This window comes from Photinus pyralis, unplaced genomic scaffold, assembly GCF_008802855.1.
Source record: "Photinus pyralis isolate 1611_PpyrPB1 unplaced genomic scaffold, Ppyr1.3 Ppyr1.4_LG7, whole genome shotgun sequence".
NCBI lineage: Eukaryota > Metazoa > Arthropoda > Insecta > Coleoptera > Lampyridae > Photinus > Photinus pyralis.
The window spans coordinates 40,236,410-40,257,063 of record NW_022170738.1 but is presented as its reverse complement, the minus strand read 5'-3'; the positions used below and the strand labels follow the sequence as shown (position 1 = coordinate 40,257,063).

Below are 20,654 nucleotides of genomic sequence, written 5' to 3'. Positions count from 1 at the left end.
TGCTCCCTTTCGTGCCTTAAAATAAAGATTAGCGCGAAAGTTTTCGACGTAAAGAAAATAAATTGTAAGCAACGACTTTGTTGGAGGCAAAGGCTGATAAAATGAAAAGTTAATCATATCCGAAAGACGTTAGTTGCTAGATAAGTATTATAACAATCGATATTTGTCCTTATCGGGTTCGGCGCAGGGCATTAGAGTCCGTTTGGTTAAAACGATATGAAGTCTAACGACGTTTGGTTAGTCCTATCAACGCAGGGACTAACTAGAATGTGATGACATCAACGACGCCTCTTCAGTGCAGCGGTTGATGCTATCACGCTACGGATTTGCGTCGGGACCGGAAAACCCGGAACTAAAGATATCTTAAGGAAGTTTGTTATATTGTCGTGCGGTCCTTTCGTTGGCACGTACCCATTTCGAAAGGAACATATCGCTACACAAAGTTCCTTTTGTTTACGCCTAATTGTATGTAGATTTCGTCCGATAACGAGGAGAATGGCCCCGTGACTTACGCACTTCCCTCTCGCATTTAATTAGTATTTGGGGCGCGCCCCTGGCTTATTAATCTCCGGCAAAAAAATTGCTTTTCTCGTTTTAATTCGTTCTTAATTCTAATTCTCTACAAATTAAATTTCGACGCGTAGGACAGGATTCGTCTTCGACTTTAAATTTGCATCTTAATTTCGTGTTTATTCTCATTTCGTACAGAATTCTGAGATGAATTAACATTTTTCAATTGTCTTGTTCTCTTTCGCTCGATATCTTACAATTTACATTTCCCCGTCCTAAATTTCGAATTGTTGTCCTTTCCTAAGTCAAGAATCCACCCACACAATAGTATAGAGATTCGGTTTTTCAATCTTACTGCTCTCACTGCCTAAAGGTTTAAACCTATTTGTTTCTTTCTCCAATGTACGAATTTAACTTTCTGCTCTTTTTTATCCATAAATTTAAGAACATTTAGCCGTATCTAAGGTTTCCAACAATCACCTTAAAAACTTCGGACCCTTGAAGGCGTTTAAAGACTAAGATTAAGAGTTTTCAAACAAATTTCCATACCTTTTGAGTCTTTTGGAAAATTGGTAACGGTTTTTACCTTTAGCCCTACTACTCCTTACGAGCGTTTCGATAATTTTTTTTACCTATGTGAATTTTCAAAAAGCGTACGATTAGTTCACTTAGGAGTGTCTACGCTGAAACTCGACGATCCAAAAAAAATAATCAAAAGGGCGAATTGTTAATTTCAACGGTCATCTTTAATTATTAATTACTCCCTATGAATCAAACAAGAGCTAGAGTTATTACTCTATTGATCAAATCCCATTTTTTTCTAATATGCTAGATGTTTCCACGTTGTCGAATTAGAAGTTGTAACCCTAATAAAGAGGACTGAATATGATCTTTCCCGACGTCTAGTCGCCCAGATTTCTTAAATTATTAATAAAACGATGCTCTACAAAAATCAAACGACGCAGACAAGACGGGCATAAATTCCACCACGGCTTACGAATACCATTCTACTAATCAAATCATTTATTGGGGAATCGGCCCTCTAAATTTAGACGCCCTATAGAATTTCTATGATTTACAATGTCTAATATTGTTCTACTCTTAGAAATTTTAAATTTTTTAACTTCACTACGCAATTTCATCTTAGACACTGTCAAAATCAGACATATGTACCTTATAAGCAGCATACACCCTCAAAATCGGTTGCATCTCGATCTCAGAAAGACGAATTCTGGTAGATTTTGTCCTAACAAATATATAACCCCCAATATCTGTCTACTAGAAGCTGGATATTCAAAGTAGAGCTAAAATTCTATTCTCATATTTGTCCATCGCTGTTATCGAAATTATCATTTTGTCAGTTGCATTTGGTTTACTTCAACTAACCGCAGACCACGTCTACAACCTTGTCTAGGCGATAACAAGCATCGCGCATAAATTAAAAACGCAAACCAGATAATGGTCATTGCTTCGAAGAAAAAAATGACGACATCTTCAAAGAAATTAGACGCCATTGCCGTGGAGAACTTTCGAGAGTACCTGCGGATACCGTCCGTCCATCTCGACATTGACTATGGTAAGTTGGAGATTTGCTTTGGCCCCTGATAACCGTTGAGCAGAGCCGTGCGTTACATTTTTGGAGAAGCAAGCGAAGGAGATCGGTTTGAAGGTGTCGGTCTTTCGAGACGTGCCCAAAAATCCAATGGTGGTCCTGACGTGGATGGGCAAGGAGAGCGATCTTCCATCGATCGTACTTAACAGTCACATGGACGTCGTGCCGGTTTTTGAGGTGAGATTTTGACTGACACGCAACGTGTAACGTTTCAATTTAGGAACAGTGGGCGCATAAGCCGTTTGGTGCGGAAATTGACAGCGAAGGGAATATCTACGCGCGAGGCGCTCAAGATTGCAAGTGTACCGGGATACAGTACTTGGAGGCGATCAGGAGACTGAAATTGGACGGAGTTGAACCCCGAAGGACTGTTCATGTTACCTTTATGCCAGGTGGGCGCACTTCTTTGTCCACGGCTAGCTGACACAATCTGCCGTAGATGAGGAACTCGGTGGAGTCAACGGGGCGGAACAGTACGTCAAAACTCAAAACTTCAAAAATTTAAATACCGGCTGTGCTTTGGACGAAGCTATTGGTGGTGAAAATAAGACGCTAATTGTTTTCTATGGGGAGAAAAAGAGATGGAGTAAGTTTCGCATTTGTAAATGCGAACGATGCATTTCATTTTCCAGGTTTTCGCATTCACTGCCCGGGTCAGTCCGGCCATGGTTCTCTTTTACTGGAAAATACACCCGGTGAAAAAGTACGGACTGTTTTAAATAATGTCTACGATTTTCGTGCCGAACAAAAGGTTACGGAAGCTCAAGACAAACGTACTGACCGTATTACATCGATTAATTTATCAATTATAGAGGTACACTCACCCCAGAGGTTGGACTTTCTCCTCATAGGCCTTTCGAGGGGGCAAAGGGATAAAGTTCAATGTCATTTTAGTATTCAAAGAAACTCCTCCGCTTCCACCAAAGATTATCAAGTAAAATTTCATGAATCCATCCTTGTCAGTTGTACTCCTGGCTGTAACTTTTGATTTAGTAGCCCAATCTTGGAACTGTTTGAAATTATGGAATCTACAGGCCATATTCTATAAGAAAATGTTTTTTTTCCGGTCGATCTGAGAAAATTTTTCTTTGGGACCTCAAAAAAAGGCAGTAATAACCTTCCTTTTTTACCAACAATCGACTACACCAAAATTTCTCGGGAAAACACTTTTTCTTATTAATTTTGGTGCGTAGAATCCAAAACGATTCGTACTTTTTCGATTAGACTTCGCAATCAGAAGTTATGGACTAAAAACCAATTTCGAAAAAAAAATTCAAAAGGCTGTAACTTTTGATCTAGTAGCCCAATCTTGGAACTGTTTGAAATTATAGAATCTACAGGCCATATTCTATAAGAAAATGTTTTTTCCTCGTAATTTCTGGTGCGTAGAATCCAAAACGATTCGTACTTTTTCGATTAGACTTCGCAATCAGAAGTTATGGACTAAAAACCAATTTCGAAAAAAAAATTCAAAAGGCTGTAACTTTTGATCTAGTAGCCCAATCTTGGAACTGTTTGAAATTATAGAATCTACAGGCCATATTCTATAAGAAAATGTTTTTTTCCGGTCGATCTGAGACAATTTTTCTTTGGGGCCTCAAAAAAAGGCAGTAATAACCTTCCTTTTTTACCAACAATCGACTACTACCAAAATTTCTCGGGAAAACACTTTTTCTTATTAATTTTGGTGCGTAGAATCCAAAACGATTCGTATTTTTTCGATTAGACTTCGCAATCAGAAGTTATGGACTAAAAACCAATTTCGAAAAAAAATTCAAAGGGCTGTAACTTTTGATCTAGTAGCCCAATCTTGGAACTGTTTGAAATTATGGAATCTACAGGCCATATTCTATAAGAAAATGTTTTTTTCCGGTCGATCTGAGACAATTTTTCTTTGGGGCCTCAAAAAAAGGCAGTAATAACCTTCCTTTTTTACCAACAATCGACTACACCAAAATTTCTCGGGAAAACACTTTTTCTTATTAATTTTGGTGCGTAGAATCCAAATCAAATCGTACTTTTTCGATTAGACTCCTCAATCAAAGGTTATGGACTAAAAAAAACTAAAAATGTAAGTATCACATCAAAATCTTTTTTGCCCAGACTGTTAATTGTAGGGGTTATGGAGAAGATCTTCATAAACTATTGATGCTTTATTGGTGCTTAAGGGTTTTAAAAACTCCTCTCAAATGAGGTTTTCTCCACAAGGACGCCTTTTAGTAGCCTGGCGAGCCTGCAGCAGGACGTTACAGTTATGGAGAACTCTTAGATGTCTTTAAAATTATTCTATTGGTCAGAAACTGGGTCCGTTAACTTGGCCCCACCAAAACAAAACAGTTGCGGGGCCTTTAAGAAAACCACAACCAACTTTGGCAACCACCGCACTATTTTATTAATGGTAAAAGTAGCACAGAACTAATCTGCATCACAGTAGGGTGGCATCTACCACCCTCTGTTAATACATGAGCATACATTGGATTGAGGTAGCCCTGGTAAAAGAACCTCGGACCTACGAAGGGTTAACACGAGATCTGGGACTAATATGAGCGCATCTTAGCTAGGAATAGCGTTAAGTTACTACCACCATGGCAATTCTATTGCTCTGGTGGCAGTAATGGTGCTGAGAGTGGAAAAGTATGGGAGCGAGAGGGGGCTTGTGCTCGGATTCGCGTACCTGCCTTGTCCACCAGCAAACATAGAAGTTAATAAACTGGTGGAACTCTGTCAGCGTATCAAATAACTGGCGTCGATATAGTTCACAACTGGATGTTGCAAGGGGATGTAGCTCAGTGGTAGAGCGTTCGCTTTGCATGTGAAAGGCCCCGGGTTCGATCCCCGGCATCTCCAAATTTTTTGAATTAATTTAAAGTCGGTTCAGTAGGTTGGCAACTATAATACCCTGAGATAAGATAATGTCACCCAAGACTGCTTCTAGATATCGTGCGCAATTATAGTGGTCCGATCAATGTCAACGCGTATTTTATTATTATTGGTGTTACGTGATAGGAATGTGGTTTATTTAAACTGGAGTAACCTACTTCATTCATCGAAACGTAAACATCGCCAATGGGTGAAAGTTAACAACTTGAATGCTAATTACGACCGGTATTACATAAGTAATGCATCATTATATTTATTACAAACGATTTTCTAGAGGATAAAGAATTCAACACTTTTTGAAGGTGACATATTTTAGGATCTCTCTTGATTTTACAAAACTGTACCCAAACATCTTTGTCAGGAAATGGACATTGTCAAGTCAGATTTGGAATTTTGCAAACAGCGCAACAGGAGGCTTTCGAAGGTCCTACTCCTTAGAAACCTACACATGTATCCCACTGGGAAAGGTAAAGAAATGAAAAAATCAAAATAGTGTGATCTATGGAAGCAGGCGCCATTTTGTTTAAGGGCACAGGGGATGTAGCTCAGTGGTAGAGCGTTCGCTTTGCATGTGAAAGGCCCCGGGTTCGATCCCCGGCATCTCCACAAGTTTTGATATTTTTTTCGATTTGCTCTAAGTGAGCGTCAAAATAAATGAACTAAGTTTTCTTTTATTTTTCAATAGAACTTGCTATATACTTCTCCGCCGTATGCTCCTCCTCCTCCTCCTGATTCTGTATTTATTTATTGCCTGATTTATTGTAAAGTGTGAATGAAGGTTTAAGCGAAAATCGTTGAAACTTTCTTTCTGGAATTAGAAGAAGATTCATTGTATCTGCTTATGCATATATTCAATATTCTTACGCTATCTAGGTATTTCAGGTAAGATGCAAATTATTTCTGTAGTAGATGTTATTACCTTACTTCTTTAGTTTGCCGCTAGGGGCCATGCGGTATACTTCTAACTATCCCTTCTTCTTTAATTTGATCTTGCGTACAGTTGTATTTTTTTTGCCCAGAGACGATCTGGCGTGCCATTACTTTTTACTTGATCTGAATAAAAGCTTATTGTTTTGGCTATCCCCATATTTCTTTGGAATGCTCTCTTTCTATTTTTGATGTACTGTGGCTGTGCTCTATTTGTAAGTAATTAATGACATTATCGTTAATCCGTGGTCGTCCGTAGTGTAGTCATTTGAATTATTTACCCGTGTCAGACGTTTGAGATCGCTATCACAATATTTATGTGTCGCGCTATCCACTATCCCTCTTGTTTTTTGTTCATATTTCTATCTGTTACAGATAAGGCAGAAAAGCACCCTTCTGAGCTCAAAAGGCCGTTCAAAGGTACTTTTTCCAACGACTCTTTGATATAACGTTGCTTACATAATAAAACAATAAAATTATAGCGCCATTGTTTTCTGCGGAAGCCTGCTTGGATATTAACCCTCACTACGAGTTGATCCCCCTTTTTCCTAACAATTGATTTACATTTAAATGTTGACATTTCAGATTTAGATATTACAGATTAAGCCCTCGATTGACCAGAACAGGGATCTCTTAGTCTGCCTTGTTTGCCCTTTCGGTAAGTATTCTCTCTCTACTCTTTTGAAATTTATTAAAAACTAAGTGGCGCCCATTCGGTTTACTATTACTACATTTCCCTTTTGCTTCGTTTTTGCTGGTGTTTCACATGGGGGGAAAATTGGATATGCCCTTTTCAATGCAACTTTAATCATATGTGCCTACTGTCGCATAACGCATCGATCCATTGAAATGTTATTAAACCATAGCGACTATATCGATTAAACTACATTTTGAGCCCTCGAACAGGAATTTTCCTTTTAACGACCGAAAAGTTTTTTATATATGTCAACAAGCCACGAATGCGATACGTTAGTATTCCCAGAGAGATTGAAAGGAATACACATCCACGAGCACAAAAAGTCAAATGCGATAACAAAAGGAATTTATAGGAAGGTAAAAGCTTTATTTGAAGTGAATACAAAAATACAAAAGCCACTGTATAATATTTTTATACATTTCCCTACATCACATACGATATTAAAGTAGGCGCGTTATTCGTGTAATGGCGATATAAAAAGGGATTATGTTATAGTCGTCGAAAACCGCTGCTCCGCAAGCTTGTTGGAATCTTCACATTTTTATTGTGAGAGTAGTATCCTAATCTGTGCAAGTAAATAAAAATTTCCGTTCGTCTACGCTAAGTTACTTATTTATGAAAAACTTCGGCACAATATATCTTTATTAAGTTTCCATTACGTGCTCCATATAGCAACAACCGATAAACAACAAAATACTATGAGGTGATTAAAACTTTATGGAAAGTTTCAACTTTCTAAATGTCTAGGCCCAAACCGCCAAACGTAGTGATTAAAGTATAATTAAGGAGTTTTCAAAGTTCACGTGTTCAGTAAATAATATATCATTGGGTAGACAAGCGTTATTGAGCTTCGGGAAAATTTAGATACATTGAAGGTCTTTAAATGTTTACAAAAATCAACTTTTTAGGGCAGTAGATCCCTTACACTTCATTAACTGGTACATTTATTTGAACAATAAGCAACAATCAACAGAAAACGTGAAATCAGAAAATAAAACGTGGAATGATTCCCAATATCGCTGTCGCATTACACCATTACCTCAGCAATCGCAGCACTGCATGATCCACTGGTAGAATTCAAATAACTAGGAGCAAGGGATCGCCCTTTGTGTCAAGGGATCGAAATAACACCATCTGGCCCCTTATCATCTTTTAATGTCGCACATGGTTTAAGAACAGAGTGAATTTGTAAAGATGCCAAGCTTCGGCACACTACTTGTTTCTACTCGTTGATCAATTGTTGACGCGTCTGGAACAATATTCAGTGTTATTCCTTTATAAGTAGAGATAGCGATTTCCTATGTCTACTTTTAAATGGCAAAAACGCTTCTGAAAGACGCCTAACTAAAATAGCATGCGTACGCATTTTGCTTTTAGGTTATGATGAAGAGATATTAAATTCGGTCGTTATTTCCCTTAAGTTTCTTATGGGATTCTCTTTCACAAAAATTAAAATGTTCAGTTTTATATCTTCCGTTAAAACTACCGGCTTTTTACGATGTCTCTACTGTCTCATGTGCCTCGCATTTAAACAAAACCGATTTTAAAGTGATCAACAGAGAAATCCGTCTCTTACGCTCCTTAAACGGTATACCAATTGACTATATCAACTTTTTCTTCAGTTGAATACATTTCACACGAACGAAAATAATAATACAGAAGCCAAAGCAATTAATGACAGCCAGATATTCATTTGTTTGTATTTTAGTTGCATAAAATTAGGCGTCCTTCAGAAGAGTTTTTGTCATTTAAAAGTAGACATACGGAAAAACAATACACACAAATCCCTGTCTACTTTTAATGAATATCACTAAGTAAATATATTTAATAATCTCGAAATAAGCATAATTAAACAATAGAAACTTTTGTGGAATCCTCAACAAAAGACTTTTTACTGTTGTGTCTACGATACATGCTCGAAAACCATCTGGTGCAAATATAATTTTGTATATTAATTAAGCTAATTAAATAAGTTTATCGAAGTTATTAAAGCCGCAAGTCTCTACATAATGCCTGGAAAACATTTTAATCGCGAAGCAAGTTAAACAAATTTAAACAACTTAAGGTAACGCAATAGAGGGGATCTCCGTAATTATTTGGGCCTGCGAGTATGATATTGATTGCGGATTAGGGGTAGATGCACAGGACCTAAGTTTTTCAGAATAATTTCTGGCACGTTTACCCTCAACAAAGTGCATTGTTATTAGTGTTTGTTTGATCAATTTACCTCCTTGGTGGATTCGGTGGTTGCATACTTTATATGAAGACTGATTTCTTATTCAAGCTTTTAAAGGAACTTCCGCGGACAAATTACGAGCTTTATGCGCCGCTTGGAAGGTTGCAGGGAGAACTTGGAAAGAAATTTGCGAATCTGGCTTTATATACCAATTTCGTTACCCTTTTACAAAACTGCCACTAAAAGAATCTCATAAATTTAAGGTATACAAAACGGAAGTAAAACTAACTGTGTGCTACACTCCTCGTGATGTCATTCACCTGTTATGGCAAACTCAAATTTATGGTTCTCGCCCTTTATGTGCCGCACAATAAAGCCGGAGTAAGTGTATATTAGGGCGTATTTGATACACTCGCATCTCGCGCTTGAGGTTGCCGGCCTACATTTATTGACCTTGTTTGTCTTGTTGTGTGGACAGAGGGTTGATGCAATAACGTCTCACTTTCATTGCAAATCGCAAGGGTACGAAAGAAATATCGCATTTTTCTTGATTTTATTAACAGCAATTTGGGGCGATGGGAATAGTACACAATTTCGGAACTTAAAAGGGGATGTTTTGTATAAAACGATTTACACCCCGGTTTATATGTTGTCAAAGGAGGGGGTGTCTATTGATTAAGAAAATTAGGTTAATTTAATCAAGGCCTCCCGTGGATGAGTTGATGGAAGCTTGTGGGGCATTTCCAAGTGTAAAAGGCATGCTTGGTAACGACACAATTCTAGTAATCAGATCAGTTTATTTAAAAACTGTTGTTCATAGGAAAACTAAGCACCATGGATGAAGTGATGATCGATAGGGGACTGTGTGGAAATTATGAGCTTTAACTTCAATCATTACATCTTATTCTTAAAAGTTCAAGGAGATTCAAAATTTCACGCTGAAACCTTTTTTCGGAATACGTTATACTTATTTTTTTTAATATAAAGTCCCCCAAATAGGGGGTACTGTAATGGATGTAAATATTTGCAATTACATATAATGCTTTTTGACCTGAGCGTGAAGGAATGAAATTTTGTAATTAGCTGTATATAATGTATATTGAAGCTTGTAGACGTATTATTTGTTGTAAGTTTAAATTTAGAATAGGGAGAATGGGCGTTGACTGAATTGAATATATCATTCGGTAGAGTTTCTAACCGGGAATGGGGTAAACAGCGTGTATCTCCATAGTCACCAAGCGAAGCAGGAGTGCAGGGAGAGAGATTGGGGAGGCCAATCAGTCCTGGAATGTGAAAGCTGGTATAAGAGATTATGGGTACACCTCAGAATTGGAGAGGAATTTACAAAGGACAATATAATTAACCTCGTACTAAAAGAGAAGCAAAGCTGGTATGACATCGCCGACACCATAAATCATATAGTAAGAACTAGGGAGACGGAAGCGAAGATGCAATATGAGTAGCAAGGGGAAACAGTAAGTCAGCAACGGAAGAATGTCGTCAGTGGTGTTCGTTCTGTTATCTGACTGAGACAAGAAAGGTGAAAGGTTACCTTAAGTACTAAATCCACATCTGATGAATTAAAATGCGAAGTCTCAAATTCATCCCTTAAAACTGAAAGCTCAGTTTCCACTGGATTTTCAAATTATAATGAACGCGGATATTTGCAATGAAAGATCAATATTAGTAGAAGTCATCACAATATTGTTTTTGACAAATTACGAAGAAACAACTCGACAAAGTTTACTTATTAGTCCCGCTCAAAGTTTTAAAATTAAAATTTCAAAATGAGTATTGCGTGTTAAAAGCAACTTTCCCCAGGTGTAGGTTCATACCGAAAACCTAATTAGATATCGGGTTACGTCATCCGTTTCGTTGGTAATATTTAATATTCCTTCTTGTTCGAACTTTTTGAATTATGCATTAGCAACGCGGTGTAAATCCGATCGAAATTAACTACAGCGCTGATCTATAATTGAAAGCGAGATATTTTTTTACCCGCCATACGTTAGGAATTAGTAGGAAATTTTTGGAAGAGCTCCACGGTGCTTATTTATTTATCGCAAAACTCGGGATTCAATTTCGCCCGTGGCCGGCATACTAATCGATACCAACGTGATGTGTATTAATATTAGCTGGTAACACACGTTTCCGATGCTTTTCAAATACGTTGTTACTTGGGATTAAACCCGCGTAATTCGAATGTTTCTACCTACCAGGTCTGAGAGGGGTAGATAAACGAAAAGTTTTAGACTTTTCCCTAAAGCTCGTGAACACTTGAGACAGAGGTCGTGACCTGTATATTCGGAAAACTTTTATATTTTCACTTACTCTCACAAAGCAAATAAAAATGTTGGTAGGTAATTAGTAAGACGAGCAACTTTTCGCCGTAAAAAATTCAGGCGTGTCTGAAAATACAAAGATGCGTCGTTATTTTACGTTCACTCAAAGATTAATTTTGCTAATAAACTGGAAAACTTTTGTATGTTAACATACGTGGGAATGCCCCAACATTTAATGTGACCTTTTCTTGAAAAGCTTGTTTTGACATCGTAATAATAAAATGTGACAGCGATTCACTATTTTATTTGGCATAACAAAGAAGATTCAGATTCCGTAACCTTAGACCAAACTAAAAACGAAATGAGCTTAGTTTTGCAGAGGATAAAAAAACACACACACACACAACTAAGGGGTCTATTCTGTACATAGTCGTTAACAAACGATATCGTAATGGTAACGATTTGATCTTGAACGACAGATATATGCCGTATCACTGTCATATGTTATATGTCATACAGAATAGAGAAAGTCGTTGCCGAACGATATTCGCTATGTAACAACATCGTTATGCGATAGAGAATAGGCTCCTAATAGATATTGATAGGGGAAGGAAGAGGTTTCCAAACCTTAACAAGTACAATTTCTTATACTGTAGGTATACATGTTAACGTTCCGGGGTGAAATACCCTTAATAAAACGCAAGGTTTCCTGACTCAACTTTTATTCGCTTTAATACAACGCATTTCTCCGTTACTCGATTGCTCACTGTGCTGTGTACTGTGTTCAGTGCCGACCTCCGCAGCCTCTTATGCTGTTACCGCCACCGTCCTCCGCCTGTGCGTCGTTCCCCGTAGGGTCCACACTCGGCCGTCCTGCAGAACATGACATCATCCATACCGGATGACATCATCCATACCGGGTGTCCGCTAACACGGCCATCCTGTATTTCGGCCGACCTCGGTCGAACGAGGCACTGTAACAAAAACTGACGACAGGGACGATCGTAACTCATTTCGGCGTTATTTTGTTGCCAGAAAAAATTCTGGTGTCGCTTTTCGTTTATACAAACATTTTTATCGCTAAAACTGACCTGTCTCAAAGACATTTAAATTTATTGACATGCTGACCTTAAACAAACGACAAACGCTCAGCTCGCAATTATTTTGTAAATAATGTGTTAGTGGTACTCCCACTTGAACATTAGTTTAATGCACACATTCATATCACGCAACTTCACATTTTTATTTTGCAAGGAGATACTCTCTCCTTTCATACACTTTTACAAGAAGATACTCTCTTCTTCTTAGACAGTGGTACTCCCACTATCCGTATCCTCTCCCCGCATGATACACGCAAGGAGGTATTAACAATTTAATGCTGCAAGGAGATACTCTCTCCTTCTTAGATAACGGTACTCCCGCTATCCAAATACTCTATTCAAATCGAGATTCAAATGCTTGTAAAATTCTATTTTTCAGATACAACACTGTTTACAAAACATATTGAAATTTTACAAATACCTTTGCTTTGTTTTCTAGTCCCTGGAAGGCCAACGTCTCAACTGCTCCTGGGCAGCAACTGTGGTGCGACCTCTCTTTTGCAGCACATACCTCTCATTTGGCAATACATTACGGATGGTATACGGCCCCTTGTATTTTGGCTTCAATTTTCCTCCACCGGCCAGCTGAGAGTCTTCAATGGCCACGATGTCTCCCACATTGAATAAGTTAGTGCAATAGCGCGTCACGTTAAATTGCTGGGCTCGCTTATATGCACTCTTTTTCATTCGAACTCGAGCTTCGGCGACGGCCTTGTCTGGGTCTATAAATTATCCTCTATCGCAGGTATCTCAACCGTCCAAGTACTTTCCTTATCCGCAGTGAGTGTTGCCCGCAACAAATTAAAAACGGTTCGCATGACACGCTCAACTTGTCCATTTCCGCGCGGCACACCCGTTGCAATGTGATGAAGTTGAATACCCTGTTCGCCAAGAAAGTTTTTAAACATAACTGACGTGAAGGCTGCTGCCCTATCGGCCACGATCCGTCTGGGTCTTCCTAATTCTTCAAATACAGGTAATAATGCTCGAATTGTATGCTCAGATGTTTTCTTTGGTATCGGTTGTAATTGACAAAGTTTCGAAAATCCATCAATTATCACCAAAATCTGTGTGCAGCCATTAGATCTTACTAAGGGTCCTGCGTGATCAATGTGCCATGTATCCAGTATGTCGTCTGGCTTCTCACCCTGTTGCCATAATCCTTGGCGACGACCGGTGTGTGATTTCCCCATGACACATGCGCTACAATTCCTAATATACTTTTTCAAACATTGTCCCATTTTTGTCCAAAATAAATCTTCTCTCATTTTTGCGATGCATTTGTCCCACCCTATATGAGATGATTCATCGTGGTATAATTTCATTGTCAATAAACGAGCAGCGACGGGTTACGGGTACAAAACACTTTGGAGCTGCTGTTTTGGTAACAACCACATTGTTTATTATTTTGAAGTTTGGGTTACTATCCGGATTATTAAATATTTCTTGACAAAACGCGTCATTGTTTTGAAATTCCTTTAGTGTTTTTATGTCTGACATTTTATTGATGTTTATGGTTTTCAAAACACGCTCATTATACTCACTATCGACAGGGTTACGGCTTAAATAGTCCACATGAGACATTTTACATCCGGGTCGATAGGTATTCGATCGTAAAATCGTAATCTTGTAACTTAATCCACCAGCGCGCTACGCGTGGATGTAAATCTGTTGCTCGCACCGAATTACAGTCTGTATACACCGTAAAATGGACACCGTATACAGGTACACGCGAAAATGTTCGACTGCTTCCACTATAGCCAATGTTTCTAAGTCATAGGAATGGTACCTAGACTCGTAATCAGTAGTTCTACGACTATAATAAGCCACAGGTTGAACACCACCATTTTCTTTCTGAAGCAACGCACCACCAATTCCGACGGAACTCGCGTCAGTTCGTCAAGCTGTTGTTGCTGGGTAGCTAACAAATTTATTAATGTCTCTTGCCACTGCACCCTTGCACGTTTTGGACTCGGTAACACTTCTTCTCCGAATCCTGTAACCTACTCTGTTCTTTTACGGGAACGTCACGATTATCACTTTCTTTGTCAGCCATTTTCACCTAAGTCTTATATTGTTTTTACTTTGATTAACCACAGGATGCACAGGATCATCCCACTTCTGATGTTAACGTTTCGGGGTGAAATACCCTTAATAAAACGCAAGGTTTCCTGACTCAACTTTTATTCGCTTTAATACAACGCATTTCTCCGTTACTCGATTGCTCACTGTGCTGTGTACTGTGTTCAGTGCCGTGCCGACCTCCGCAGCCTCTTATGCTGTTACCGCCACCGTCCTCCGCCTGTGCGTCGTTCCCCGTAGGATCCACACTCGGCCGTCCTGCAGAACATGACATCATCCATACCGGGTGTCCGCTAACATACATACGTAATTTTACTAGAGATTTTTGACACGATCCGCGACTGGATCATTTTTTTCCGATTCTACTAAGCTCCATGATTGTGAAAAAAAATTTAGAATGTTTAGGATCGACCACTGGGGCCCATAGCCGATAGGAGTAGGAACAGCCTGCCCATTCAAACGCTAACTAGCTGATTTCCATACATTTTTGATTTTTTTTCAGCGTTTTAGCTCCAACCTGGCATAATTAGCCACAAAGGTAGGTCTCATAAAGTTTTATGACACTCAAGGGAATAATCTGAGCCGTTGAGCCTTTTCAGTGCGGATTGCCAGTGGCGTATTTATTGTCGCTCTTGTTCTAGGCACTCAACAGGCTTACGCCCAATTACAGAGTGACCCTCATATTGCTTTTTAGAGGTGCCCCTGCAGAAGGTCTTAAGTGGTTCTATACTACTACGAATTAGGAAAACTGCAGGAAAACCTAATTCGGAGTAGCCGGTAGCCCAAGTAGCACACATAATATATTTAATAGATATTGCATATATTGTTAAAAATGTATAAAGTATATATTTAATACATTCTGAGTAATCCTTTTTGTTCTATTAATATTATATTTTTCTCATATAAAAAAGATATTAAATAGATTCAAAACATATTTAAAACATTTATTAAATAAGAAAAAAGTAAATATTATTTTATAATCAAATATAAACAAAATACATCTAAAATATTTACAAAATATGTACAAAATATTAAAAATATAGGTATTAATTGCTTAAAAATATGAAATAAATACATACAAAATACTAATACTAATTGATAAAATATAACAACAAAATAAAAATAATACATGCATTCTCCTTATTCTAATTCAATGTCTTCTTTGCTAGGCTCCATTGTAATGCTTGACCTAACAACAAGAGAAAACTATTTAGTTCTATAAATCAAATATTCGGTTATTATTGTGTTTCACTTTCTACACTTAGCAAGAATCTTGATTAGGTTTACTGCTCATAAAATTACAATCTACCAATTTTTACAATTACAACACAAGAGAGAAAACTTTCAAGTAAATCTTCTAAAAGTTTGGGTACAACAGTTTTGTTGATATGTATGTTGAATGAAAAGAAATTCTCACCACATTAAACCAAGAAGTTATAAAATACATAAAGTACTACAAGAATTTTAATATTTAAATTAAATATAATTACCTTTTTAAATATAAGGATCCTTGTTGTGCAAGAAAGGTGGACAACGTGGCTTCTATTTTTTTCTTTAAATTGTTTTCTTTTGGCCAAATAACTTTTACACACTCTGAAAAAGGAATGGCAATTAACACTTGATTGTCACTTTTAACAATGGTACGTTGTAAAAAATAAAAAAAAACTTACTGTATATGAGATCACACATGAGGAGCTTCGAAAAACATTCTTTGCTCTCCACTTGGTCCTTTCTTTGTTGACCCTTCCAGCTAAATTTTTGCGCCAAAGAATTGTCCATTACGTCGTTTTGCGACAAAACTTTTAGCTGTTTTAAAAAACATTAGTTGTTAGTTCTGTTGAATGTGTTTATGAAATGTCACAATAATGATTCAATCCCCTGATAACTTGAGAACCGCGAAAGAAAAACAAACACAAGTTTTGTAATGAAGGGCGATCAAAGTTTTCAGGTGGAGCAAATCCATTCTGAGACTCCACGAATAACTACATTTAGTGGTTCCAGCATGTTCACAATTAAGTTACATAAGAAATATTCAACACTAAACTTTGTACAGTGAACATGTTGAAGGAGTAATAAAATGATCATTAATTGTAATATATACATACAATATTTCCCAAAAATTCCTTTTCTTTGAGCTTCTCTTCAAAGACTCTTAAATCTTCTTTCTTTTTTAGTGGTGATTGAAATACACATTCTCCCTCTTCTGTTTCCTCCAAATTTTGCTGGGTCTTGTCCTTTTCTAAAACTTTGCTTTCAATTTCCATACGGAATTCTTTCAGCCTGCCACTCAACTGTTGTACAGATTCTAAAAATAAAAAAATTAATTTTTATTGTATTCATTCGTTTTTAAGACTTACTCGATAAGTGGCAAACTCCAAGCGCCAATGTTTCCAGAGTCACTGGTTCATCCGATACACAAAAGTGTGATTTTTTTTAAATATCACACACACTTTTATATGGTGCTGATGGTAATGCCCTTATTGATGTTGAGGGTGCTGTTGAGGTGGAGGGTGCCAAAGAATGAGGTGTCACTGAAGGGTAGGTAGGTTGTATAAGTAGGTTTCTTTTAAAGCCTTGATTTCTAGGAGATTTCCTAGGTGAATTTCTTGCTATTTTGGTGGGGGGCGGATTTGACCTCTCAGTGCCCTCACTCTCTGCTGACGATGATGATCGCCTCTTCGTGCGCAGAACTCTACGGCCAGTACCCCTTTCTTCCGTTTCAGAAGCACTGATCGATCGTGCACCTTTTTGAAATCTGATGACGTCCGTCATACCTCGTTCAAAAGATGCTGAAATGTAATCAAACTTAATTTTACAAAGTTTGTGATAAATTTGCGGTTATAAGGTATCAATTCGGTATTGTTTAGTACACGTTCATTCAAAGACAAACTGCCGGGCCATAATAAAAACAAGTTGTAAATCAGCATATGCATGATTAAAGCGCATTTTTGGTAATGCAGGTCAGTATTTTAGTAGCGAAGTTTAAAATTATCGATCTCACGAGTAATTTTGGCTGCGTTAAATAATTAATTTGATTTAGTTTCAATTGAGGATACGTCTTTATTAAATAAATCACAAAGTAAATAATGCGTTTTTATACTGGTAGCGCTATCTAACGGTTAAATTATAGCACCTCCGAAACCCATATCGAAATTATTTTCTTCAATTATCGAACTCACAAGTAATCTAACTCAAAATAGACTCGTGCCTGCACATCTACACTATAGCAGAAAGCTTTTAGTGAAAATTTGAATTCTCTAGCTATTGTAGTTGTTGAGATGTCACGCGGACAGCCGGCCTGCCAGCCATAACGAATATAATAGCGTATTTTTTTCAAAAATGCGCTAAAAATCTAACAGAACTGACCCCTTTAATTAGCAAGAGCATGAAATTATTTAAACATAGTACAAAAAAACATCACACACTTTAAGGATGTATAGTAGTATCAGTGTAAAAAATAATTGCACTTAAATCAAGATAATTAAAATATAAATTCGAAACCTCTGCCATAATCAGTTATAAAAAGGAAAGTAGCTAGATATCTACATCCATGAATATTATTTATAGAATGAGCATTATTTTCTAGTAGAACTCACCATAATGTTCCTTGACAATTGTAATTTTTATAGTCAACCAGTCATCTTCTGGGTGTGTACAATTTTTGGCAAACTGCAGATGGCGAAATGATCCAAATGCTTGGAATGCAATCGAATTCCTCTTCATCATCCTGCATAATTTTTTTAATTACCGACCACTGTAAATTCAAAAACAAATCATTAATTTCTCATTCTTTTGCTTCTTTAAAATAACTAAAAATATAAGTAAAGAAATTACTATCAAACAATGGTTTTCGTATTTCTGTTAAGATTCACCTCAACCCACCCATTCTTTGGAATTTGGTACTAAAATTACAAGGATACCGGTTTTCTGAAATCCCAAATTATTTTCGTAGATATCCGAAGGTCATATTTCGACATACTTTGGTAGTCGCTAAAAAAATACGTTCCTTATCACAAGATTTGAGACCCTTTCACCTCACCTCTGACCTATTCACTAAACGAATTGGTTATTAAACATTGACACACTTCCATCATTTGTGTTAGCTGTGGAAGCCCATCGTCATGATTAAGACACTCTTAGCAACACTGCTGCTGACATTTTCAGCTCAATGCCCTACGCCTACCTTCCATGGCAACTTATTAGAAGTAAACCGTGCAAGTACGTTTAATATAAGTGATTGTATTTCACCTGACGTGCTGACGGATGTTATTTTCAAAATATCGGCGAGAAATCAAAATATACAAGACTTAAACGATGGTGCAGTGCAAAACCTATTAAACCTATCGTTCATCGACTTTAGCAACAATAGCATCGAAATCGTAAGAGAAGGTGCGTTTTTCAATCTTCCCACACTTTCCAAGGTCTACTTAGCTGACAACGAAATTAGTTGGCTTACTGAAAATGTGTTTAAAGATTTACCGATGTTAACTTCCGTGCTGTTGAGGAATAATAAAATTAGCGACCTGTCGCGGGGCGCTTTTTCCAATCTTCCGTTGCTGGCTCGCGTCAATCTCGATGGCAACCGCTTGGAAAACTTTAACCAAGCTTGGTTTTACAAAACACCGGCGCTTACCGTCTTGGAGTTGTCGTACAATTATCTACGCAGAATTCCTAGGGGCGCATTCATCAATTTACCAAGCATCACCTATCTTCGTGTCGCAGGAAACCAAATCGAGTTCATTGACAAAGACGCATTTATGGGTTTAAGAGATATTGACACGGTAAACTTGAGTGGCAACAGAATGAAAAGCTTTGAGATTAACTTCCACGTCCCATCGAAATTAGTCCAGGTTTTTATTGATAATAATAATGTAACGTTTATATCTGACATGATGTTGGAGACGATGCGGCCCAACTTGGAAGTGTTTGGGATGGACGCGAATCCTTGGCAGTGCGAGTGCTTGGATAAAATAGTGAATTGGAGTATTGCGTTTGATATTCAGATTCACTTGAGGAAGCATAAACGAGGAAGCGTCGTGTGCGTTTTTCCAAAGAAGAATTCCTTCCAGTGTCTAGAACGGAATTTTGACGATTTTGAAGAAGGTTTCTGGCTTCCGTGTGCGCGTGGAAATCGGAAAAGTGCACTTTATCGTAACTCAATGGAGAAACTTTGATTAAATCCTTACCATACTGTTTTTTATTGCTGAATATGAAAATTTTCGTTGGAACATGTCGCATTCAACGAAACGCGTCACAATTGCATAATGACACGCAACCGTGGGGCTTAAAAGAAAAATGCCGTTGCAATAAGTGCTTTTCCTACGATCCCCCTGAAGATAAGGTCATAATAACGTATATAATTTAGAGCTATGATATTAGTCCCCATTACCCACACCCGTGCGTAATGAAAAAAATTGGAATCGATCATGTACGTTTGGAAATGATAATCATCTACAAATGTAAAAACTGTCAACAGACGTCATTTTGAGTTTTGTCCTATTTTCATTTCCAAACATGGTAGGTACTTCGGTTGTAATGTGCAGAATTAAAATTTTTCTACTCACCTGTAATACGTAATTTTACAACCTTATAACGTAACATACTATTTCAAAGCTTGAAAGATATGATTGAAGCACTGAAAGCTCCAGAACATACTTTAAGCTAAAGTTCGCTTTTGCCAGTGTGAAACCCTTCGAATTATTGATTCTTATTGATTAATTACGGTTTAAGAATACGATTTACACTAGTGCTCAAAGTGAATGTACCATCTAGGCGGAAGTACAAGGCCTCTTTTTAATGTAAAATTAAAGCACCGATTCTATTTTGTCTTCATTTAAACTTGTGTTTGGTGTCGGAGATTTTATTCTCTTAGGTGCTAGTGCAACACAATGAGATTAGTTAATAAACTAAACAAATATAGAAAACGAGCTCCTGGGTATGGCTATAGCATGTGCAAAACCAAATTTTAAACCTGATGTTAGTTTTGCTTTTATTTAAAGTGGATATGCATGAAATTTCATTTAATTGCTTGCATAAATAAGAAAGTTGGCACTGCGCATGCGCAAAACGAAATTTGGAAACTGGCGTTAAATTTGGTTTTATTCCAAGTGGCTATGTATCGAATTTTATTTAAATACCTTCATAAATAAGAAAGTTTGCTATCCGGTTTGTAAATGATCGTGATGCGAAGGGCACTGTGAATGTTGATTGATTGGGTCCAATTTTTGCAATTGCGTTTTATATGGCTAAAGCTATACGCATATCGAATTTGATGCAATTCGGATCATAACTCACGGAGATGTCAAAAGGGCTTTCCTTATTTTTTGGGCTACATTACCAATTCACGAACTCCGCTCTACAAATTTGATAAAGAATCCACCTGAAAAAT

At 37.5% G+C, this 20,654-nt stretch overlaps 3 protein-coding genes, 1 long non-coding RNA gene and 2 other non-coding genes across 6 annotated transcripts; 4 read left to right on the top strand and 2 right to left on the bottom strand.

Annotated features, from left to right (window-relative positions):
* Positions 1-1,992: 1,992 nt before the first annotated feature.
* Positions 1,993-6,384, top strand: LOC116176242 (aminoacylase-1-like). Its single transcript, XM_031494725.1, has 6 exons — positions 1,993-2,086; positions 2,130-2,299; positions 2,343-2,514; positions 2,562-2,708; positions 2,755-2,936; positions 6,305-6,384. Exons 1-6 carry the CDS (start codon positions 1,993-1,995, stop codon positions 6,371-6,373), a joined length of 834 nt encoding a protein of 277 aa, XP_031350585.1. The 3' UTR covers positions 6,374-6,384.
* On the top strand, positions 4,898-4,969 carry Trnaa-ugc. Its single transcript has one exon. It is a non-coding gene; the product is annotated as a tRNA-Ala (tRNA).
* Positions 5,537-5,608, top strand: Trnaa-ugc. Its single transcript has one exon. It is a non-coding gene; the product is annotated as a tRNA-Ala (tRNA).
* Positions 6,385-11,789: 5,405 nt separating the features above from the next.
* Positions 11,790-12,907, bottom strand: LOC116175318. The gene is made up of 2 exons (XR_004146278.1): positions 12,213-12,907; positions 11,790-12,164 (listed from the first exon to the last, which is right to left on the bottom strand). It is a non-coding gene; the product is annotated as an uncharacterized LOC116175318 (long non-coding RNA).
* A 2,499-nt stretch (positions 12,908-15,406) lies between these two features.
* On the bottom strand, positions 15,407-17,947 carry LOC116177469. The gene is made up of 6 exons (XM_031496454.1): positions 17,863-17,947; positions 16,624-17,055; positions 16,372-16,571; positions 15,937-16,072; positions 15,757-15,859; positions 15,407-15,455 (listed from the first exon to the last, which is right to left on the bottom strand). Exons 3-6 carry the CDS (start codon positions 16,528-16,530, stop codon positions 15,407-15,409), a joined length of 447 nt encoding a protein of 148 aa, XP_031352314.1. The 5' UTR covers positions 16,531-16,571; positions 16,624-17,055; positions 17,863-17,947.
* A 419-nt stretch (positions 17,948-18,366) lies between these two features.
* LOC116177144 (carboxypeptidase N subunit 2-like) lies at positions 18,367-19,653 on the top strand. The gene has a single exon (XM_031496024.1). The coding sequence runs from the start codon at positions 18,388-18,390 to the stop codon at positions 19,438-19,440; it is 1,053 nt and encodes a 350-aa protein (XP_031351884.1). The 5' UTR covers positions 18,367-18,387; the 3' UTR covers positions 19,441-19,653.
* The last annotated feature ends 1,001 nt before the right edge of the window (positions 19,654-20,654 follow it).

Coding starts and splice junctions, on each gene's coding strand:
- LOC116176242 (XM_031494725.1), top strand. CDS start 1,993: ATGACGACATCTTCAAAGAAATTAGACGCCATTGCCGTGGAGAACTTT. Junction 2,300..2,342: donor ACGTCGTGCCGGTTTTTGAG/GTGAGATTTTGA, acceptor GTTTCAATTTAG/GAACAGTGGGCGCATAAGCC. Junction 2,515..2,561: donor TCATGTTACCTTTATGCCAG/GTGGGCGCACTT, acceptor AATCTGCCGTAG/ATGAGGAACTCGGTGGAGTC.
- LOC116177469 (XM_031496454.1), bottom strand. CDS start 16,530: ATGGAAATTGAAAGCAAAGTTTTAGAAAAGGACAAGACCCAGCAAAAT. Junction 15,860..15,936: donor CATGTGTGATCTCATATACA/GTAAGTTTTTTT, acceptor TTCCTTTTTCAG/AGTGTGTAAAAGTTATTTGG. Junction 15,456..15,756: donor GGATCCTTATATTTAAAAAG/GTAATTATATTT, acceptor TCTTGTTGTTAG/GTCAAGCATTACAATGGAGC.
- LOC116177144 (XM_031496024.1), top strand. CDS start 18,388: ATGATTAAGACACTCTTAGCAACACTGCTGCTGACATTTTCAGCTCAA.